The following is a 22157-nucleotide window of genomic DNA, read 5'->3' on the forward strand; positions in this document are numbered from 1 at the left end:
TTTTCCATTTAGAGTCAAAGAATAAAAGTGATGTTTCTCCATTTACTGATATAGTTGATAATCATCAATTATATACACACACACACACACACACACACACACACACACACACACACCTCTCCCGCTGGGGGGAGAGTATTTGTTCCGCTGTAAATCAGCATATCCACAACTTTACAGAAAACATAGGGATCATCTGGTTTGCACCAATCAGATTAATTGTAGCACTGTGTTTTAATTGTTCTCAATAACATACTGAAATCTTCATAATCTAATCATCTTAAAGTCTAATTGAGGCTCTCTCTTGTGATTCTCACCGTGACTCCAGCAGGGCAGCCATGTTGAGCACAATGAACTGAAGACAGGAGAGTTTGAGCTGCTCTGCGTTGTACATGGTGGCAAACTCCAGCAGCTCCGCACCATTCTTCAGAGTCACTAAGAAGAGAAAAGCAAAGAGCATCAATACAATTCATAGGAAATCATTTCAAAAAATGTGTCTGGTGATGTTTTCAAAAGCTGCCACTACAATTTTTCTATAAGTAGATATAGATAAGAGGCCCTATTATGCTTTTGGGGATTTTCCTAACCGAGCTTCTATTTGCTAGCCCTCACACATTGTACGTGATATGATCAAGGGTCGGACATCTTTAAACAGTTGACCAATCACAACAGAGCCGGCCAGCTAACCAATCAGAGTAGACTGGGCTCTGGTTTCAGACAGAGGATGAAAAGAGGTGCTTGCAGCAGAGGCAGTACAAGAAAAATAAAGAGCTTTTTGAACATTAAAGCATATAAGCATGTCACAGGAGGGACACTAAATAGGACCCTTTGATCAAGACAAATGATTAGCAACCATTTTGACAAACAATAAATCTTTAAAGTCATTTTTCACTCAAAATTCAGAAAATGCCGTTCAGCCTCTTATATTTTTAGCTGTCCTATTTTCCCTGTTTTTATAATATTAAAGTACATTGTTGGCTTTTAAACTCACAAAACTGAAAGACATTTCACTTTGATTAACTGGGATGAACTTTTAACACTTTTTTCTAACATTTTCTTGACCAAACAATTAATTGATTAATCTAGCAAAACACCGCAAATTATTCTGTAATAGAATGATTGTTAGTTGCTGACCTTAATGTTTGCGTAACATCCATTTGTAAAACTGTGCTGCTTTCACATCATATACAACTTATTGTGAGCCCAACACAAAATTGTTGACATTTAAGAGAACATGTGATCAAATATCTCCGGAAATGAATAAGATCAAAAAAAGGGTCAGCAGTCAGGAAATAACCCCAAGAATACATGATGATGAAACTATGTTTAACTAATTGTTGCTTCTGAACTTAACATCCATCACGTTTTAATTTCACAGGACATTAAAACTGAATTATTTCAACAAGCTGAAAAAAGCTAGAGGCAAGGGCAATGACGCTAGAAGAAAAGACAAACCGACTCACAGTTCTCTGTGATGACGACCTCGCACATCTCCTTCAGCCGTGTGATGAGCAGCTGGTCGGCCACAACCAGCACACTGCAGACAAACTCTACATTCAAACCCTCTGTCAAACAAAGAGAGGTCCTGTTAATATGAGCGTCTTTACTGCAAAAATATAGCAAAATAACATCATTAACATTCTAAATGTGCCGTCACAATAAATGATGGTAAAGCTACCTTTAATGGTGGGAGACTCGTCTGTGTAGATATACTCCAGAATGACCTGCAGAATCTCAGAGCTGGTAGTCAACTCCAGTGCTGTGCAGGAGGTGGCCTGAGGGAGGGCAGAACATCATTACTATCATCATAGAAAGTATACAAATGTGGACAAAGTCACTGTGGTGTCATTCATCGGTTTGTTTAGCAATTTGGCCATTGCCAAGTGTGTTTTTTAAGGAAGCAGAAGTGGCATAAGAAGGTTAAGCTAACTGTAATAGGGCATGCTTAAATTCACTTTTGTAAACTCTAAAATAGCTGAGAAATGATTAAAGTTATACGCTGAAAAACGCTTTCAACATCCACACCTCACATTTGTTATGATCAGTCAATCATAAGTAGCCACATCCTAAAGCGTTCACTGCTTTACCGACTAATTATCTATAAAAGGTGACCAACGTTTTCAAATCCTTCTGTATTTTATACGACTTAAAACAAGTGATGAGACTACGGCTGCATGACTTCTAATAAAACTATCACTTTAAATATTGTTTCCTTTGGGAATATACGGTATTGCATTATGAAGAAATACAGTGCTGCATCATTTTTTCTGTAGCTAAAATATTTCCATAAAATTGATGTTGGGTTTCTTTTTCAACAAAAAAAAATCAGCCTGTTGTGGTTGATTGTGATTGGTGGTTGGCTATGCAAGCAGAGCTGGCATATTACTCACTATCAACACATTCTGTGTATCTAAGATCTGAATTATGTAATCAGACAGACGTCTCGTGCAGGTAAGTCATGAAAAATGACAAGCAGCTAAAACTTGAAGCATCACGTCTGAATAAATGTGCCTTAATTGACTGCAATGTCACTGCTGTGCACGGGCACATTGTGATGGTAATGGTAAACATATATTGTTCAGGCCTGTACATACATTAATTAAGAAACTAAGAAAACAAATAAAGGGAGAAGTGGGGACACTTTCGTATAGACTTCTATACAATCTGACTTCTTTGCTACCAGTTAAGCAGATTCAATCCACTTCTACACTGCCCTATTATTACCGGTACCATTATGTCTTATGAAAGTGCATTGTAAGCATTAAGACCACTTGTTAATGAATGAGGCAGTATGAAATACAAGTATGGCATACCTCAATCCAGGGGTTTCCCAGCATACTGTTGAAGTATTCTGCAGAAAAGATGGACACAAAAGTTAAAAGAAAATGTGCCACTCACTTAAGGCAACTCCAAATTACAGCCATAAAAAGTTATCGTCATTCTAACACAAAGGATGCTCTTATTTAAGAGGCTCCAATTTAGGACTCGTGCTTATGTATTACATACCCATTTGTGAAAAATAACAACTGTGCGATCCTTATCAAAACGAATGAATAAAAACGTCTGTGCATTGTGATCCTTTTTCTGATGGTTGACCTTACCTAGTCTTGCACAGAGGACACTTTTGTGGCACGGAAACTCTTTACCATCTTCAGATTTCAGGGTGACATCACAGAGATAGGAGCTGTGCAGACACAGAAATACAGATATCAGAAAATCTACATTTCATGTAAAATTCAATACAATCTGATCTATATAGCTCAACCGTTAGATATAAATGCATACCACTTTTTCTGGTAGAATTTAGGTTTGTTGGCGGTTTTCTTCTTTGTAATATTGATCTTTCCACTTTCGTACTTGACTCCATCCAGTCTGTCGAGGAATAAAGAGTTATTATTATGAATGGACAATGACAGCACATGTGATTTAGCCTTAGGGTTAGTGCATGTTGGGTCTCTCACCGTGCAGAAAGGCTACCCAGGCCAAGCTTTTTTGCAACACCCTGTAAGGTTTTCACCGGGTTGGCCCCTCCCTCGTTGGCTCCGGCCTTGTCTCCTTTGCTTCCTTTCCCCTTCTTGCCAGGCTTGGCCGACTTGCTCTTGGCCTTGTCTCCGTCTCCATTGGTTGTGGGGGGGAGGGAGCGGTACACGTCGAGAGCAGCGCGACCTCTCAGGCCCAGGTCCTGCAGGCTGCTGATAAGCCTCTCCTGCTCCGAGTCCTGAGCAGACAGGCAGCGAGAAAAAAACACAGCTGAGTCAGAGGCTCAGTTATTTAAGGCTAATGCAAATGTTATTTACAGATTCAAGTAATACACAACAAACTCAAGTAGTGAAAAGGTGACATGATATAAAACCAAAAATAAAGTAAGTTTGTAAAAACAATTTTCTGTTAATTAAATATGATAATAAACCATTTTGTTGAGTTTAAAAACAATATATTTTTGAGAAACAAAAGCATTTTATTGCATAGTAATATATATTATAGGATGATGATTATTGATGCTTAATGAGTTTATTGCTTTAAAAATGGTACAGCTGGTAAATGCAAAGCTAGTTTTATGTATTTATTTTTTATAAATAAATACATATGCTGCTGAGTTTGTACATTTTTTAATTATTTGAACAAAAATCACTTTGAATTTGATCAAATCGTCACTTATTCATTAATCATTTTGGTTTTGTAATTGTTAATCTGCAAGGCATCTAGTTATTAAGCTGTCAAATGTATTTAGTAGGGTAAAAAGTCAAATTTTATTTGTATTAGAAGTTATAAAATAATAATGAAAAAAAGCATAAATCAGAATTAGATTAAAATATTCTTTTCAAAAAGGCGTTCTTGAGTAAATGTTTTTAATGAGTAACTTTCCCCCACAAGTAAAATTGAGTAACATCAGGAAGATAACTTACATTCTCCTCACTTACTCGGCACCCTCCCTCATTTAAAAAAAAGAATAATCTTACTATCTAAACAATTCACATATGTAGAGGTATTCTTTCTCTTTTTCTCACTTGGTGTTGTCCCATCAGGACCCCTGAGACCCTCGGCCGGGCCCCGTGCACCAGCAGCTCACAGGAGTCCATGTAGATGAAGTGCAGGACGTACTCCAACATGTCCGCTGGGATCTTCTCCAAAATGATTAAATCGCAGCCGACAGCATCTTCGCTCTTCCTCACTTCTCCGTCAAGCACATTATCTTCATCGCAATGCTCGGATATGAACAGCTTCCGGAAGAACTCGGACCTCATGGACAGGATGTACTTGTGGGCGGCGAAGGTGCGGTCACCGGCCTGAAGCGTCACATCGTGGATGCTGTCCATTTCGTCTGCCTCATCAAGGAGGTTCCGGAAGTGTTGGGAGAAGGAGGAAGGGGACACGCTGGGAATCTCGTACAAGCTGGATAAAAAGACAGAGGGGGGCATCAGTGTACAGCAAACACTTAGAAGATAACTATTTGGAAGATAGAAATCTACATCAAAATCACAAAGGGTACACTTTTTCAGTGATAATTGTAATATCTTGCCTATTTAAATAAGAGGAATAAATGTAAATAGAGCACAGAACTTTTCAAAAACAAGATTAAAATAATAAAATCAGGCAGCAAATGCTTAAAGATATTCAAGCAATACTTTGTTAAGAGAACAGTCGTTAAGAGAAAGTATAATAAATAATTTAGTGGCATGCTGTTGTACTGGTTCCAATAAAGCAGTGTGTGCTTTAAGCATGGAAAATATCTAAAAATAAATACAATTAGCATCGACTAAATAACATTTTTAGACCCTTTTTTGCATTATGTCTAACTGGTTAAATTTAGCAACATTACATTTAATGAGTGGTAAGTCATTACTGAGTCTGTGGGAAGACAATGCTTTAAAAAAGATGTTTTGCATCTATTAGTAATTATTATTAGTTATTTCCAAATGCTCTTTGGCCATTTACTATTACCGTTTAAACCTAAAAAGGTTTTTCCCTCATTGTGGAAAATAAAAAGCATTTTTCATGTTGCACATAAGGATGCTAAAAGATAATCATCAATAATTATTTAATAATCAGCAAGTTCAAAAGAGGAGGAAGAAAAAGCACATTTTCCATGAATGACCTATCCACTTTTAGCCACTTTATAGATTTCATAACTTCAATCTTTCTTTCTTTTTTAATTAGTTACTAGAGTTAGAACACCATGTTTACACAAAATGCATTTAAGATTTTGTTGGAGTGGAAAACTGGCCCCAAAGTGTATTTTTTACATTTTCTACAGACATCTACAGACAGAACATGAGGACAACATTAGTATTCAAGGGACATCCCACCTTGTTTTGGGGTCTGACTGGAGCATTCCAAAGTTGCGGCCCTTAGAGTCCATGGTGATGCTGACAGCTCTGTGGACGTACGGGAGCTTCTCCAGGCGGATTCTTTCGAACCATGTCCCGGCATCAGAGTGGCCACAGACCTCCACACTGCCCTCTGAGATCACAAGAAATGACAAATAACATTTTTAAATCAACAATACTTTAAACTAATTTTTGTTTTACGATGACCTATAACTATTCCCTTTTTTAAAAAGGAGTCTATACACATCTAATGAAAAAACTGTTATCTATTTAAAACTGACATTTGCAAAACTTTGTCCAACTTTATGATATAACGTACTTTGTTCCTAAATTCCTCACCTTTTTTCTCCTCGTACTTTTTATATTCTCCAGCCCACACGCCACTGAAGCCCTCCCCCTCCTGAGTCACAAACATCATGCCGTTCTTGCTGAGAGAAATGTCCGACATGAAGACCTGACGCCCGTACGCCCACCGGCACTGTCTCACCGAGCTGCCCGACGACCGCCAGCAGAACACCTGGGAGGGAAAGGGAATAGGAGGAATTTAAGGAAGGTACACAGACAAGTCTTAGTCACAGTTTAAATCTATAGAACCCTGTATGGGCCAGGCTGCTTTGAGATTGTATAACTGTCTATGATGCACCATAGGTTAGATAACAGGGGAAGGTAAAAATAACAATGTTATACATCGTGCTGCAGTTTCTAAATGTTAGCACATGGGAGAAGCGAGATTTATTTTCCCATTATAAAAGCGACCTTCAAGTTATGTAATAGGCATCTTTTACATTAATTTAAAAAATATGTCAATAATAATAAATGAAATACAGACAAATATTTGTTTTGAATTAATAATGAAATAAATAAAATGTTTTATAACTACTGCCTGCAAACTGTATTTAGAAAAATATATATCTCTTTTTAATTTGTAGTTAATATTATTATTAAAACTACATTTCAAAAGACTAATCTGTCACCATCTCACAGTTTCATTGAGAATGCTTCTGTTGCCCCACACCAATATTAAGTGAGGGTGTTAGCAGACAAACTCAAAATGTCACTCAGAAAATTAGCAGGATTTTCTGTTGTAGAATTTCAAAATGAAAGCCCTCTAAATGTCAAAGACGAGCTCTGTTCCCTCTCAGTCTAGATAAGTAAATTAATCACACTACTTTACTATTTGAATGCTCTTACCCTCCCAGCTTCATCTAAAGCCAAGATGACCACCTTCTCTCCCCCCCCCTCGTTCAGGATCTGAGGAACCACACGGTGGTCCAGACTGCCGCCGCTGACCAGAACCTTCCTGATGTTCAGCTGCCTGAAGAGACACACCGAAATCAATGATTAGAAAAAGAAGTGTCACATTTGAAGCATATGTTTAATATAGTATATGTCAGGGGTCGGCAACCTTTTTGATATGAAGTGCCATTTAAAAAAATAATTGTTATCAGCGTGCCAACGAGAATTATCGATGGGGGGGACGGGGGGTTGAGGAGCTTGACGCTCGTCAACTATCAGCAGGAGGGCGGGGGAGCCTCGCTGCGGGGAAGCAGTGTGTGGACCTGTCAGCGCAACTCACATGATGCCGAATTTAACAAACACATTTAAATAATTGGTTTAAACGGCATAAGAAATAAGGACGATCGTCCGTTCTGTGATTCTCCAGAGCACACATGCTATGATATTAGGGTCATGCAGAGTGAGATGAGATCGCTGTCCCTTTAAGAGAGAGAGAGAGAGGGATGTGTGTTTGTGGATGGTAGAGCGACAGTGAGAGAACCTATGGAGAGAACGTGTGTATGTTTCTGGAAGTGAAACGAGGATGCAGAAAAACAGAGGTCTGTGATGTATTTTGTGAAACAGAAGAACAGCTAAATAAATGCAACGGCCTCCCAAGAAGAGCTCGCCTCTCTCTAAAGTGGGTTATTGAACCTGAAGCTTGTTGCTTCTGCCCTCCTCGACTACGGTCTGGGAGCCGACAGGAAAGTTCAACACACAGATGGCCAGTCCGCCCCTTTGTAGCATATTATGTCGATGAGAAATGAGCAGATCGCCACTGGGCTTTCAACTAAATACACAGCCACGCAAAAACTGCGGCATTTGTACAGCTCCTTATGGGTACTGCAATTAGTGAAGTGCTTTCCTCCGTGGTGAAACGATCAGCACTGCACCACGGAGGAAAGCGGCAGAAAGTCACCTGGAGATAAAAAGAGCGGGGCTGCGTTGCGTGCATGCCTTCCTTCTGCAGGTAACGGGGAGACGCGCTCTGGCGGCGGTCTCGTTCAGGATCCGAAAATACAATTTAAATATTTTGCACTTATTCCACTTATTCCTAGTGTGCCACTGGTTACGGTGCCGCGTGCCAATGCTGGCACGCGTGCCAGGGGTTGCCGACCCCTGATCTAGTGTATACATCATTTTCCTCCACATTTCTTCACTGGGGTCTCTAACCTGCAAGTTGCTCTTTAAATATACACTGCTCTTAATCCAATCAAGAAGTCGCTCTTGTGTAGGTATAATGCAATCCCTATTGAGAGTATAGTGCAAAAAGTAGTTATGAATGTTTTCAGGTAAGTTAAATATTCAGAAGTTACACTAATTCATATCTACCTGTTTACTTTCCTGAGTGGCGCAAAATATAAAATGAGCTGTTTTCATGTGTTGGGAGAAAGGAGGTGCCTTTGTGAAAATAGTTAGTGTGGAATATTCATCACAGCAGAATTTAGTAGTGGTTGGAAAAACCTATTTATATTTAGTACAAGTAGTTACTCGAGATAGGAGTGATGATTGTTGTTTTTGTGGATATTTTAGAATTTCACCATCATCTACATCAAATTGGGTTACCCACGTCTGGAGGTGGGAAAACAGTGTGAGCTGGCCCCCACCCTTCTCACTGCCATGGAGGGCAAGCCACAGCCACAGCAGGACAGGTGAGGGGACAAATACACTCTATGATGCACAGCAATATTTACCATCATCACAAAATCGACCTAAAAAAAAGCATGATCTTTAGTTACACTTGAGTTGTGCTTGATTTCTACATGAATATAATCAAACACACATACTGCCTCAGTCCTTTTTATCTGGGGCTGACTATCTGTTCTTTGTCAAATGTAATATCATTTGACTTCACACTCTATTTCTTTCTTCTCTTAGCCTGATGCACCTGCTGATCCCCACTCTTTACCATATGAAGTATCCTGCAGGCATCTCCAAGGTTGCGACTCCATTTAACTTAACTGAGAGGCCAAAGACAGTGCAGCTGCTGCTGGAGTTCATGTTGGATGTTTTACTGATGCCTTACGGGTGAGTTTATACTTTGTGTTTGAGCATTGCTAGGTTATATAGCCCTACTCAAAGTATTTGAACCAGAATGTTGACTGGTTCTCTCTTTCTGGCACCTCTAGTTTTGTGCTGAATGAATCCCCGACTCGCCCTGCTCCACCCTCCCAGGGAAGCCCTGCAGAGGCCGCTGCAGGTGGGCAGGGTCTCCCCCAGCCCCCCCCTGGGATGAGTGTCTATGCTGCCAAGAGGGTGATTGGAGAGGCCCAGTGGAGCGCTGAGCAGCTAGAGCAGGTACAATAACTGAGTTTGGGCAGGTTATATATATGTCTATGCTTTTTAAATGGCTAGGCTAGGGCCATGTTTGAAAATAACAGACAATAAAACTATTAAAATAACATGTCTAACTATTGAGACTAAGTTTGACAATAAAGAGAAGAACAAAAACTAAACACTTGAGACAAAGGCTGTATTATACCACAATATTATAGTCTTAATAAACACTCATTTGGTGAAACGAGACAATGCAGACATGCCCTGATGTACATGTAGTTGATAAGCGGTTGCCATATTTGACAGAATTACTATGTTTCCTTATTATCCTTTTTTTGTTTTACCAGTGTAAGCTTGGCATAGTGAAGTTCATGGAGGCGCAGCAAGTCCCAGAGGTGGAGTCGGTGGTGCACCTGGTGGTGGCGTCCAGCGACACCCGGCACGGTGTGGCCACTGCTGCTGACCTGGAGATGAAGAGCAAACAGAGGTAGGTGGAGCAACTTGAGTCATTTCCTGTTTACAGTTTACAAATTATAAAGTTATTCACATTTTCTCACTGACTGGTAAAAACATTAGAATAAAATCCTGAAAGTACCAACTTGTATTCATGTACTTCTTTGTGTGTTATCCTCCAGCATCATTGATTGGAACAACCCTCTAATTATCAACAAGATGTACAAGGTGTATCTGGGGGATGTCCCTCTCAAAACAAAGGTTTGTAAAACTGACTTTGTTCTTACAAAACTAACCTGTGATTAAAAAAATATATATATTAGGTAATGTTCTTTATGTGCACTAGGGAGGCAATTTGAAGCAAGAGCTGAAACACGAACCAGTGAGCACGAGAGTCAAGCTGAAGATCCTGCCACATCTCTTACGATCACGCTTGGCTGCAGAGTGCTTTCCAGCTAACATCCAGGTGGGCTCTTTGACCACACTGAGGTGGATCCTCAACTTTTCAAAGAAAGTCTGTTGATAGACTTTTCCTTTCCTCTGTAGGTTGTGTACGATGGTCTGTTTGGAGCCAGCACCAACAACAAGCTGCTCTCTCTCACCTTGCAGTTTGTCCATCACATCTGCATGATGTAAGAAAAGTGTACTTTCTAAATGCATCCATAGTTCATTTCTTATTAAAAAGTGTTTTGTTTGCATTTGAAAGATAGTAATTGGCTTTTTTGTGTTTTTTTCAGATGTCCTGACACTAATAAACCTCTGGGATTAATGCTGCTTAATGGTCTCACAAAGCTCATCAATGAATACAAGGAGGTAAAACTACAAATGACACACATTTAACTGCATTTAATGTTCCATGATCTAAATATACCTACTAATAACTCATGTGTCCTTGCAGGATCCCAAATTACTATGCGTTGCCTACTCTGCTGTTGGAAAGCTTTCAAGGTATATTGAAATAACATCATTCTTTTTACTTACACATTGCCAGCTTGGTGTAGGGTTTTGAAATCAAATGCAAATCTACATTTTGTCTCTCTCCTCTAGCCGCATGCCACAGCTGTTCACAAAGGACATCGCACTGGTTCAGCAGTTTTTTGAGTCCATGTGCAAGGTAGGTTAAACCTCTGTAAAGCTCTCTCAGTCTAAATGATTCATCAAAGTTCATCTTCTTCGCTTTAATTCTAAGAAGAGCACGACAATGTATCTGATAATGATATTTCCAAACTCCATTGTCGTCTCTAGGAGGAGTCTGATGTCCGTCTTGCCATCCAGGAAGCGTTGTCCATGATGGTCGGAGCTTACGCCAACCTGCAGGGGGCTCTGCTGAACCTGATGGAGGCGCTGGTGGCTGCTTACATTGGAAAGGTGAGTCTTTGCAGGCAAAACAGATATTTGGTTTGTATGAAACATGGATTTATTAATGTTGACTAGTTATGGAGGTAACTACGTGAGGCAAATCGTAACTCTTGATTATTCTTTCTGTGGCAGCCGGAGGTCCAAGTTCGCCAGGTGGCCATGAAGTTTGCCAGCACAGTGTTTGCTGCTGATCACGTGCCAACAAGATACCTGCTGCTGCTTGCTGCTGGAGACCCGTAAGTGGATAAAACACAGAAAACCTTTACACTAACTAACTCAGCCATTCTGTTTAAAGCCACTATTTCTGCACGGTTAACGTTTACTCTACACCTATTACTTTTGATATCATATGAATAGAATTGGATTACAGTGTTTCCTGCCATGGATTGTTCCCAACTTCTGTTATCCAAACCTTTCCAATTGTAGCAAAGTTCACAAGTCAAAATATATTGAAAATAATAGATATAATCATCAAATATTCTTTCTTAATCTATATGTTTTGGTTATTAGTGTTTGGAAAACCACATTTTCCTGTATTCAAAATATGGTTTCATATTTTTTTCCACACACAAAAGGAGGCGCACGCCAGTATCAACAGGGTGGCGTAGAAACAATCTAACAGCACAATAAATCACATTTATATAAACACCGTTGTGATATGGCATCATAAAATATGATGTTTCACTTAAAAACCTCCAATAAGAGCTTTGAATAACAATAGAAGAAGACATTAAATGGTACAGCCCTCACACACACAAAAGAAACCAAGTAACATGGAAGATGGTTAAAGCTTGAATGAGGCGGTTTACTTTCCTGAGTGGTGCAGAATATAAAACGAGCTGTTTTCCTGTGTTAGGAGAGAGGAGGTGTCTGCAGAGGCCAAGAAGGTGCTGAGAGCTTTTCCTACCAAGAGCTCAGAGAAGGAGGGACCAAAGCCAATGCCCTCTTTTCCTGACATGGTGGCATATGTCCAGGAGAAGGTGAATCTTTGAGCCTATTTTTCATTGATTCACGTAAAACACCTACTTTTGCTAAAACTAATTCTTAATCTCAAACCTTTTTATCTGGTCATTATCAGGCTGCTCAGAGGATGAAGACTCCAGCTAAGTACACTGTTGGAACGTACACTATCCCTTTCAACCCATCTGCATTTGGGGAGGTACATATTAATTGGGGATCATGCCTCTGACATTCATCAATTGTAACATGGCTTTGCAAACTCTCAGTGTACATTTGAGTTGTTTAGCTGCAGGCACCTTACTACCCCCTGTCTTCTCAGATCGTGCTCTACCTGAGGATGTGTTTGGCGCACAGTGCCGGGGTCAGGCCCATCTCCACACGTCCGGCAGACATGCAGGATGATGCTCCAGCCATCGGACGCTACGTCCACACACTGCTGTCCTCTGAGTCTCAGTCAAAGGGTTCTGAGACGAGCCCTGTTCATGTCTACATGGATCTGCTTCAGCAGCTGCTGTCTGCTGTGGGGGGTGAGACAAGTGAACCTGCCCTTTCTATAGGCCCATTACCATTAGTAAAGAAAGCCCTCGTTTTGTTGATTATTCAAAGTGATTAAGTCTATCATTATATTCTTTATTTATTCATCTCTGTGGTGCAGTGTTGTGATTAACAGAATCATTGACATGACAGCCATCGTTGGAAACTCTGTTGTTTATTGCATCTCCTTTACTAATCCCAACAGGAATCCCAGTGATGTACTGTCTGCTGGAGGTGGTGTCTGTCTGCCCTGAGAAGCTGGCTCACAGATTCATAGAGAAAATCGACTGGATTAAAGTGAGTATTTCATTTGATTTGTGTGTTTTTATTTGGACGTAGGGTTAGGGCAACTCTACATTGAGATGTGTGGCGCTCTACTCCATCAGTGAGACAAATATCAGCGCTACTGAACAAGTAGTCCAATCACTTAGCTGTCCTGTGGTATTGTTCAGTCTAACTCACATTTCTCCACTGAGTGCATTCAGCTGTAATAACACATGTGTTCTCCTCCAGAGTCTGATGAACACCAATAAGGAGGACATGAGGGAGCTGGCAGCCCAGCTGTACGCTGTGGTGGTCTCCACCATGACTGGCAGCGAGCTGCAGACGGCTGTGCACAACCTGCTCAAAATCACTAAAGACAACCACGTATGGCGCTTTGTCTCTTCGGAGCACTTAGCAATTCAAGAGTGTGCATTTGGTACTTTTTGTTAATGTTAATTGCTTTTTGTTGAACCACAGAGTCCTGAGACTCAGCATGGCGCCGTCTTGGCTCTGGGTTACATGGTGGGACGCTACATGAGCAAAAAGAAAGCCGGGGACTCGACGCACAACATGGAGCAGCAAATGTGCATCACCTCCCAAGGAGATGATGAACTCGTTGCCATGGCCACCAAGACAATTGGTAAGCTTTTTTTTTTCAACATTGTCCTCCAGTTTAGGCTTCGTTTATTGACTATGACTGTTAAACTGCAATTAAATGAAATGCTAATTACTTGCCTAGATTGTGATGAGGTGTATATCACAATCTAGCTGTTGTACTTTATTTCCATCCTGTAACTTATTTGTAATTAATTTCTGTCTATATGGTCCACCTAGGTTCCTTCCTGGACAGCAGCAGTGCTCTGCTGGCGGTAGCAGCGTGTACAGCTCTGGGGGAAATCGGCCGTAACGGCGCCCTGCTGATCCCTGATGATGGAGCCGGCTTCACCAAACTGTCGGCCATGGAAAACCTGCTGGCTCGCATCCCCTCTGGCAAGGAGAGCTCAAAGGTAACCAGGGACTGCCCCAAAGGAAGGGGTTACTCAGATATCTTGTCCAGGGACCATCAGTATGCATTCATGTGTTAATCATGCCTCAGATCTTCACATATCAAATTAACCTTAATTATCTTGCTTGTATCCACGTGGTCCAGATGAAGGAGAGATCAATCCAGACCTTGGGCTACCTTCCTGTGGGAGATGGAGACTTCCCTTACCAAAAGAAGCTGCTGCAGGGTCTCATGGACTCTGTAGAGGTATGAAACGCATTGACTGACTATACCACTAACAGTAGTAATACAGGGCTTTACAAAGACGACCCCAAAAGTAATTATAACGTAATGTTTTAAAAGTGCTAGTGTTAATAGGCTTAAACTACCTGATGGTTGTAATAAACGTGTATTAAGTTGAAGTAATGTTTTCTGATTCTGAAAAATTGTTAGATTTCTCAAACCGATGAATCAGGCCTTCAAGTGTTGGCAGAAGTGCCGTTTTTTGCACTCTGGTATTTTGGATATGTACCAACATGTTGCGCATTCAAAGCTGTCGTTGGGTGTGTCTAATTGGTGACAATGTCTCTCACACCTTCTTTCTAAAGGCCAAACAGGTGGAGCTGCAGTTTACGGTGGGAGAGGCGATAACCAGCGTTGCCATAGGCACCAGCTCTGGAGCTGCCAGAGACCCATGGACCTGCACCGAGGAAGAGTACAACCCCCCACAGAGTGAGTGCTTTCTGTTTCACTCCTCGATGCTGCTCCATTCTGTTCACACATAAGCATGTATTTCATTCCCTCCTCAGCTGTTCTTCCTAAGGTTTTTAAAGGTTTGAGGACAGAGGGGGAAAAAAACGGTTCAGATTGCAAATATATAAATGTTATACACTACTTATATTACTTTAATTGTACTTGTTTGTACAGTTTGGAGTGCAACTCTAAACATTTTTAAGAACTAATGGATCATTTCTCAAGCACTTGCGACACATTTTCTAGATCTTCAAGTGAGCAGGTTTGTCAGGCCTGCCTTGTGTCGGATCAGCTTCATATATTTTGCGGCGGCGGCCTCCTACAGCTTCAATTGTATTCAATGTCCTGAAGTTGCATTCACATAACTCTGCAGACCTTCATGTCTGTATTTAACTATTGCGTGTGTGTCCTTGCTCTCCACTTTGAGGATATGAAACTGGAAAAGTGACAGGAAGACAATTACTTGCAAGGTCATGACAACCAAATGAACAGTTGGAGTACAGGAACAAGATTTAGGATGGGAATATGTCACTGAACGATATAGAAATGTCCCTCAACAACATTTCTACTCTCTTCCTTTCCCCGTTAGACGTGAAAAATAATGACGTGGTTCCGTGGGTCCTGAAGTCCGTCCTGGCCAGGTACATACCGAGCCAGAACCCCCACGTCCGACAGGCAGCCTGCATATGGCTGCTCTCCATGGTCAAGAAACTCGGCCAGCACAAGGAAATCACGGTGGGTACAACTACATTCCTCTGAACTGTGTTCCTGTTTCTCTCGAGACTTAAAGAAAAGAGGAAAAACACATCAACAAACGTTATTATTATTTATTTTTTATTATTATTTTCTTTATCTTTTCTTCTTTCCCTCCTATTAGAAGTTTCTCATTGTAATGAGGTCACATCTCAGGCCATTATGATTATAATGTGTTTTTCTTATACATGTTCTCTCTGTGCTTTTATTGAACTAATTAGTAAGTGAGCTGAGATATACATAGATATCTTGCTACATGATTAAGGTGACATTATTGTCACCCATGGAGAGATGTGTGTTATATGCGTGGTAACTAGACAGATATGCGGTTGTATGTTGTATGTATGTTATGTCTGAATGTTTACAAAAATTACAATAAAACGGTATTAAAAAAAACATTAGTGGTAGATTTATGCTTATAAAAGTCCGCCTTAGCGTGCAGGTCAAGTCCCTTTTTTGTTTGTAATACTAATATTTGTGCCTTCACTCCGACAGTCCCATTTGAAGGAGATTCAGGTGGCGTTCATCTCTGTTCTCTCTGACCCTGACGGTAAGAAGACACTTCTAACAATGACTAATGCGTTGATCTGTTCTTTACTTCCAGGGCTTTTTGAATATGTCCAACATTTCAAAAAAAATGCTCTCTCCTTCCCGGTTCTTCATCATCACTTTTTTTGAACTTCTTCTTTCCTTATCTGATCTAGACTTGAGTCAGGATGTGGCGTCTAAAGGTCTGGGCCTCGTCTACGAGATGGGAGGAGAGGCTGACCAGCAGGAACTGGTTTCTACCCTGGTGGAAACACTCATGACCGGCAAAAGGTGAGTGGGTAGTTAAATAATGAAGAAGGAATCAAACAAGAGAAAAGATTCACAGGATTGTTTTCCTATGTTTGCAACAGAGTGAAACACGCAGTCTCAGAAGATACAGAGGTGTTCCAGGGAGAAGGCTTGGGGAAGACCCCTGATGGGTGAGTCATGTGTCACCAATTTTAGAATGTACTGAGAAACGCTAACAACTCTTGGTGTGAAATTGACATCAATCTCTCACTTGCAGTCACGGCCTGACAACATACAAGGAGCTCTGCTCATTGGCCAGCGACCTGAACCAACCAGATCTGGTCTACAAGTTCATGAACCTGGCCAATCATCATGCCATGTGGAACTCCCGCAAGGTATCATCCTCTTTCCCCGTCCAATACATGCACTATTTTCCTAACTATCTGCGGTGGTCTCATTCTTCTTTCTTTCTGACCTCTCCTCCTTTCAGGGAGCAGCGTTTGGTTTCAACATGATCGCGTCTAAGGCAGGCGAGCAGCTGGCCCCCTTCCTGCCCCAGATCGTGCCCCGCCTGTACCGCTACCAGTTTGACCCCAACCAGAACATCCGTCAGGCCATGACCAGCATCTGGGACGCCTTGGTCACCGATAAGACCCTGGTAGGAGTTTAATGTTGTTCCACACACACACACACACACACACACACACACACACACACACACATACACATACACATACACACATACACACTACTATGTAGTTGGCAGTAATGTGAGCATGTCTGTTTGTTCTGTTTCAGGTGGATAAGTATCTTCAGGAGATCCTGCAGGATGTCATTTCCAACTTGACCAGTAACACCTGGAGAGTGCGCGAGTCCAGGTGCATTATAAATACATTGAACTGCAAACCCCTGGAAATGAAGATTAGTTAGTTAGTTTATTGGATTGACTTTTTGTAATATATTTTTTGATAAAAGTTAAAGATTCCAAATGCGTTTATTTTTGTTTCAAACCTGGTGAGTAGGTTGATATGGGCCCCACAGTATTAGTACTGGAACTATGTACTGACATATATCAGAGAGTATAACAGTTGAAGTGTTTTTAAAAGCTGGGTTAGTTAGATATGTTAATGTTGTGTTTTGCCACTCACATTATTATACTGTAGGCAAGGACCTTAAAAGCCTTCGCTGTAATACAAAATCTCTTTCTGATTCATTGATTTTCCCATCAGCTGCCTGGCCCTGAACGACCTGATTCGTGGCCGCCAAGCTGAAGACCTCATTGATCACCTGGCAGAAATCTGGGAAACGCTCTTCAGAGTCCTGGATGACATCAAGGTGAGCGGGAAATGATCTCAATCAATGTTGCTGTTATTCACCAAGAGCAACACATGGAACTCGTTTAAAGATAGCTGCCATGGTGTCGAGCAGACCTTGCTGTTGTTAATAATGTGTCGTCATGTTTCAGGAATCTGTGAGGAAGGCAGCAGACCTGACCCTGAAGACCCTCAGTAAGGTAAAGCTGTTTGGCACTATAATGGGCTTTGTGTTTATATTTGTAATTGTTTGTGTACACATGCGTGACCCGGGCTGTCTCCCTGTGTCCAGGTGTGTACTCGTATGTGTGAGTCTACAGGCTCCGCAGCCCAGAGGACTGTGGCGGTGATGTTGCCCACCCTGCTGGAGAAAGGCATCGTCAGCAGTGTCTCCGAGGTCCGCTCTCTAAGGTAACGCCTCCCTCCACCACTGTTGTCTTTGTTTTGCTGTGTGGCCTTCCTCTTACTTTGCTTATATTGACGCAACTTATGCTGTGTGTAAAAACAAAGTTGTATTGATTTTTTTAGAGCATGACCGTTTAAGTTATTGAACTCCTTTTCAATCCAAATCCCCGATGCACCAAATGTTTTCTATGTCAGAGCAGTAAGACGCTTTCATCTGTCTGTACGTCGCTACGTTAGCAGGTTCGAGCCATAGCATTGTCTGCCTCTTTCTCTCTAAACCCCTTCTGTCGTATTCCCTCCCAGTATCCAGACCCTGGTGAAGATCAGTAAGACGGCTGGTGCCAGACTAAAGCCCCACGCTGCCCGGCTGATCCCCGCCCTGCTGGAGGCCCTCACCACCCTGGAGCCTCAGGTCCTCAACTACCTCAGTCTCAGAGCCACAGAGCAAGAAAAGGTAACCTCAGTCTTCTACTGCATCTTTACCCAAAGTATGGCAACCAGTTCATGTACCCTTTATCACCGGTAAGACTCCACATGTTCATGAGTTGTGTTCTTCTGCCTCTCTAGAGTGCCATGGACGCTGCCAGGCTGAGTGCCGCCAAGTCCTCTCCAATGATGGAGACCGTTAACATGGTAAGAAGAAAACACTATATAACTAGGGGTTGAAACTGAAACCTTTTATTGATACCAATGGGATTATGGACTGAACGGTCTGACTCTGTATTTATCCCCCTATTGATTCCTGATCAATATATTTGAAGTGAGAAGCTTTTACTTTCATTTAGAACAATTTGGAACTGTATTTCAAATATCATACTTAATGACAAAAACATCATAAATACTGAGTTTAACCTTCTTGACCTTCAGTGGTTTTAGTCCCAGTTTCAAGGTGTCACAGGAAAGAAAGTAAGATTGACAAAACATGGCAAAAAAACAAACGAGGTCTGTTGTGTTAAGATCCGTCTTGTGTCCCTGTCCTCAGTGTCTTCAGCACCTCGATGTCTCCGTGCTGGGAGAGCTGGTTCCCAGGCTCTGTGAGCTGCTCAAGAGTGGAGTAGGCTTGGGCACCAAGGTACACACACTTCTGCAGTCTCTCATTTGCAGATTGTCTGTAAAGAGTTTATACTTGAGTAATTTGAACCCACCTGTTATAAATACAGTGTATTGAGACACCGGTTTATGTTTGTTTTTCTTTTTTCGACACAGGGTGGCTGTGCTAGTGTCATAGTTTCACTCTCAGTGCAGTGCCCCCAGGACCTCACCCCATACTCAGGTAAAGCACAATTGAACTTGTGTTGTTTAATGTGTTTCTATTTAGTGCAAGTGAATTAATGAACCATCGATTTGTTATTGGCAGGTAAACTGATGAGTGCCCTGTTGAACGGGATCCATGACAGGAGCACTGTGGTACAGAAAGCATTTGCCTTTGCTTTGGGACATCTCGTCAGGGTAAGCACCACTTCTGAGAAGTAATCCCATTATGTCATCACACCAAAGGTTGACTTGTAAGCATGTGTTGTTTCTATGTTTTATGATCAGACAGCCAAAGACACAAGTGTTGAGAAACTACTGCTGAAGCTCAATGGCTGGTACTTGGAGAAAGAAGGTAAAACAGCAGAAAATCTTTCCTCAGAAGATAATGATTCTGTTTGTGCTTTAAACCAAACGCTAACTTTCCGCTCTCGTCTACTCTTTCTCTCTCCCAGAGCCGGTGTACAAGTCATCGAGTGCGTTGACCATGCACGCCATCAGCCACTACAGCCCTGACGTGCTGAAGGGCCACGCAGGAGTGGCCCTGCCGCTGGCCTTCCTGGGGATGCATCAGGCCCCGGGGCCCGATGAGGAGGGGGAGAGCCACGACGCCACGCTGTGGGCCGAGGTGTGGCAGGAGAATGTCCCCGGTGAGGAACACTAACACTAAAGATATGTTTTTATATCATTGATAAACAGAAGACAAAAAGAAACACTTAGACGTATGGAGATGACATTTTGAAATATTGGCACTAACAGTCCAATCAACATCTGTATTTGTCTTTGTAATAACATAAGCTTCTTTTATTTATTTGATTCTAGGGAGCTTCGGAGGTATCAGACTCTACATGACCGAGCTCATTGCTATTACCCAGAAGGCCCTGCAATCCCAGTCCTGGAAGATGAAGGCTCAGGGTGCAGCTGCCATGGCCACCGTTGCCAAGGAACAGACGGGCTCATTGGTGGCCCCCCACCTTGGCATGGTGCTCACAGCTTTAATTCAGGGACTGTCTGGACGCACATGGGCTGGCAAGGTAACGGCTATCAATACAACAGTACCACAAAAAGTAAGAGAGAGATTTTTGTTACAAACTTTTGTTTTGTTTCTTTTTTGTCTTTCTTGATTTAGGAGGAGCTTTTGAAAGCCATTGGATCAGTTGTCTCCAAATGCAGGTGAGAGTCCTTGCATAACTTTATCCTCTTTAATTACCAGTTTTATTTTATGTGCAATATTAACTAGGGGTGTCATGATTCTCCAACTATTTAATTTACCTTTCAATTTCTCTTGTGCTCGATCTCGAGGACCTAAATCAAGCTCTAATTCCGATAAATGTTCAATTGCCAGACAGAATGATCACACCCCTTTTTCATTTCATACTAAATCTCCTCCATTGTTGCCATGGCGTTCAGCCCTGAGCTGAAGAAGCCTTTCGCAGGCCAGCCCACCATCTCTGAGGTGCTGGAGGTTGTGTTGAAGGAGTGTCGTAAGGAGAGTCTGGTGTACAAAATGGCCGCCCTGCGCTGCGCCGGAGACGTGCTCCACAGCAGCGAGGAGGACCGCTTCAGCGACATGGCCGAGATCATCATCCCTCTGATCAAAAAGGTGAAATCACATCTACTCATCTGATCATGCCTGTTATTATCATATTTTTAAGATAGCACTACATTTCCTACGAGTTCTCTTAACCTGTGTTTTAAAGTATCTCCTTGATTCCCAACAGAACTGCCCAGAGAGCGGCCGTGCTTCACTGAGGTCTCGGGAGGATGCTGATGATAAAGATGTGAAGGAGAAGGAGCTGCAGACTGAAGCTCTGCTCTGTGCCTTTGAGTCTCTGGGAAAGGCTTGGCCCAGAAACCCTCAGACTCAGGGTGAGTCTCAGCCTCGACTGGATCAATGATCGACATGTTGTTAATTCTGTATGGTGGACACTTATTGAGCACTACGTGGGCAAGATTTAAAGCTGAGAAAAATAAGCGGAATTCACACTTATAAGATAAGAAGTACTTTGTTGATCCCAATTTGGGAAATGTTTGCGTCGCAGCAGCATAAAAAGACAAGGCATTGCAAGGCAGTGGCTCAGTCAGTAGGGGTTTGGACTGGGAGCTGTAGGGTCGCCGGTTCAAGTCCCCGACCAGACCTAAAATATGGAGTGTGGACTGCTACTTGGAAAGGTCCCAGTTCACCTCCTGCCCTGCTGTGGTGCCCTTGAGCAAGGCACCGGACATCCCCCTTCCAGCCTCACTCCCATTGCTCCCCGGGCGCTGTACACTAGCTGCCCACTGCTCCTAGTACTAGACTCCTGGTGCTAGGATGGGTTAAAAGCAGAGAACACATTTCACTGTGTGCTCTGCATGTGTGACCATCAGTGTTGGGCAAGTTACTTTTAAAAAGTAACTAGTAATAGTTATAGTTACTGCTCTCAAAAAAGTAACTAGTTACTTTATTAGTTACTAAATTATAAAAGTAACTAGTAACAAGTTACTTTACTTGAAAAATAATAACAATAAAAATACAAGTGTTTGTGGTGTTCTGGCACAGTAAGAGAAAAGACAACTCCCCATCATTGTAGCAATTATCATTATGAAATGTAGTGGAACAATAAAACACAAAAGATATGTTTAGACATTTTGACAGGCACTGCCGGTGGTTGAGACGGTGGGGTCTTTGGCGACTAGTTTTATAGCCTCATGTACATTAGTTAGGTGCTTCAGGAGATTGGCATTGCTGTTATTCAATGTGGACAATGCTTTCTGTCCTGCACACAGTTTACATTTGACCGTAAAAAAATGTGCGTCCTTTATCCCCACAAATGGAAAGTGTGTGTGTGTGTGTGTGTGTGTGTGTGTGTGTGTGTGTGTGTGTGTGTGTGTGTGTGTGTGTGTGTGTGTGTGTGTGTGTGTGTGTGTGTGTGTGACTGTGTCTGTGTGAGAGACAGTGAGAGTGTGTGTGTGTGTGTGTGTGTGTGTGTGTGT

The 22157-nt window shown here is 41.9% G+C and overlaps 1 protein-coding gene across 1 annotated transcript in view; it reads left to right on the plus strand.

Annotated features, from left to right (window-relative positions):
* The window catches only part of ecpas (Ecm29 proteasome adaptor and scaffold), a 35277-nt gene that overhangs the window by 3054 nt on the left and 10066 nt on the right, over positions 1 to 22157 (plus strand). The window contains exons 4-45 of the mRNA XM_010797561.1: positions 8634 to 8752; positions 8979 to 9128; positions 9230 to 9398; positions 9725 to 9864; positions 10013 to 10091; positions 10177 to 10296; positions 10377 to 10462; positions 10568 to 10643; positions 10729 to 10778; positions 10878 to 10944; positions 11076 to 11198; positions 11322 to 11425; positions 12046 to 12169; positions 12268 to 12348; positions 12469 to 12676; positions 12889 to 12980; positions 13197 to 13331; positions 13425 to 13587; positions 13782 to 13954; positions 14098 to 14199; positions 14541 to 14664; positions 15275 to 15420; positions 15934 to 15988; positions 16143 to 16257; positions 16338 to 16406; positions 16493 to 16610; positions 16706 to 16873; positions 17014 to 17093; positions 17445 to 17550; positions 17681 to 17728; positions 17821 to 17939; positions 18237 to 18387; positions 18501 to 18566; positions 18916 to 19005; positions 19140 to 19206; positions 19291 to 19382; positions 19473 to 19539; positions 19640 to 19834; positions 20007 to 20218; positions 20314 to 20357; positions 20595 to 20787; positions 20906 to 21053. Coding sequence (XP_010795863.1) covers positions 8634 to 8752; positions 8979 to 9128; positions 9230 to 9398; positions 9725 to 9864; positions 10013 to 10091; positions 10177 to 10296; positions 10377 to 10462; positions 10568 to 10643; positions 10729 to 10778; positions 10878 to 10944; positions 11076 to 11198; positions 11322 to 11425; positions 12046 to 12169; positions 12268 to 12348; positions 12469 to 12676; positions 12889 to 12980; positions 13197 to 13331; positions 13425 to 13587; positions 13782 to 13954; positions 14098 to 14199; positions 14541 to 14664; positions 15275 to 15420; positions 15934 to 15988; positions 16143 to 16257; positions 16338 to 16406; positions 16493 to 16610; positions 16706 to 16873; positions 17014 to 17093; positions 17445 to 17550; positions 17681 to 17728; positions 17821 to 17939; positions 18237 to 18387; positions 18501 to 18566; positions 18916 to 19005; positions 19140 to 19206; positions 19291 to 19382; positions 19473 to 19539; positions 19640 to 19834; positions 20007 to 20218; positions 20314 to 20357; positions 20595 to 20787; positions 20906 to 21053 — 4834 coding nt within the window. The remainder of the gene's footprint in view (positions 1 to 8633; positions 8753 to 8978; positions 9129 to 9229; positions 9399 to 9724; positions 9865 to 10012; positions 10092 to 10176; positions 10297 to 10376; positions 10463 to 10567; positions 10644 to 10728; positions 10779 to 10877; positions 10945 to 11075; positions 11199 to 11321; positions 11426 to 12045; positions 12170 to 12267; positions 12349 to 12468; positions 12677 to 12888; positions 12981 to 13196; positions 13332 to 13424; positions 13588 to 13781; positions 13955 to 14097; positions 14200 to 14540; positions 14665 to 15274; positions 15421 to 15933; positions 15989 to 16142; positions 16258 to 16337; positions 16407 to 16492; positions 16611 to 16705; positions 16874 to 17013; positions 17094 to 17444; positions 17551 to 17680; positions 17729 to 17820; positions 17940 to 18236; positions 18388 to 18500; positions 18567 to 18915; positions 19006 to 19139; positions 19207 to 19290; positions 19383 to 19472; positions 19540 to 19639; positions 19835 to 20006; positions 20219 to 20313; positions 20358 to 20594; positions 20788 to 20905; positions 21054 to 22157) is intronic.

This window comes from Notothenia coriiceps, unplaced genomic scaffold (assembly GCF_000735185.1).
Source record: "Notothenia coriiceps isolate Sejong01 unplaced genomic scaffold, NC01 NC01_scaffold00038201, whole genome shotgun sequence".
Taxonomy (NCBI): Eukaryota; Metazoa; Chordata; class Actinopteri; order Perciformes; family Nototheniidae; genus Notothenia; species Notothenia coriiceps.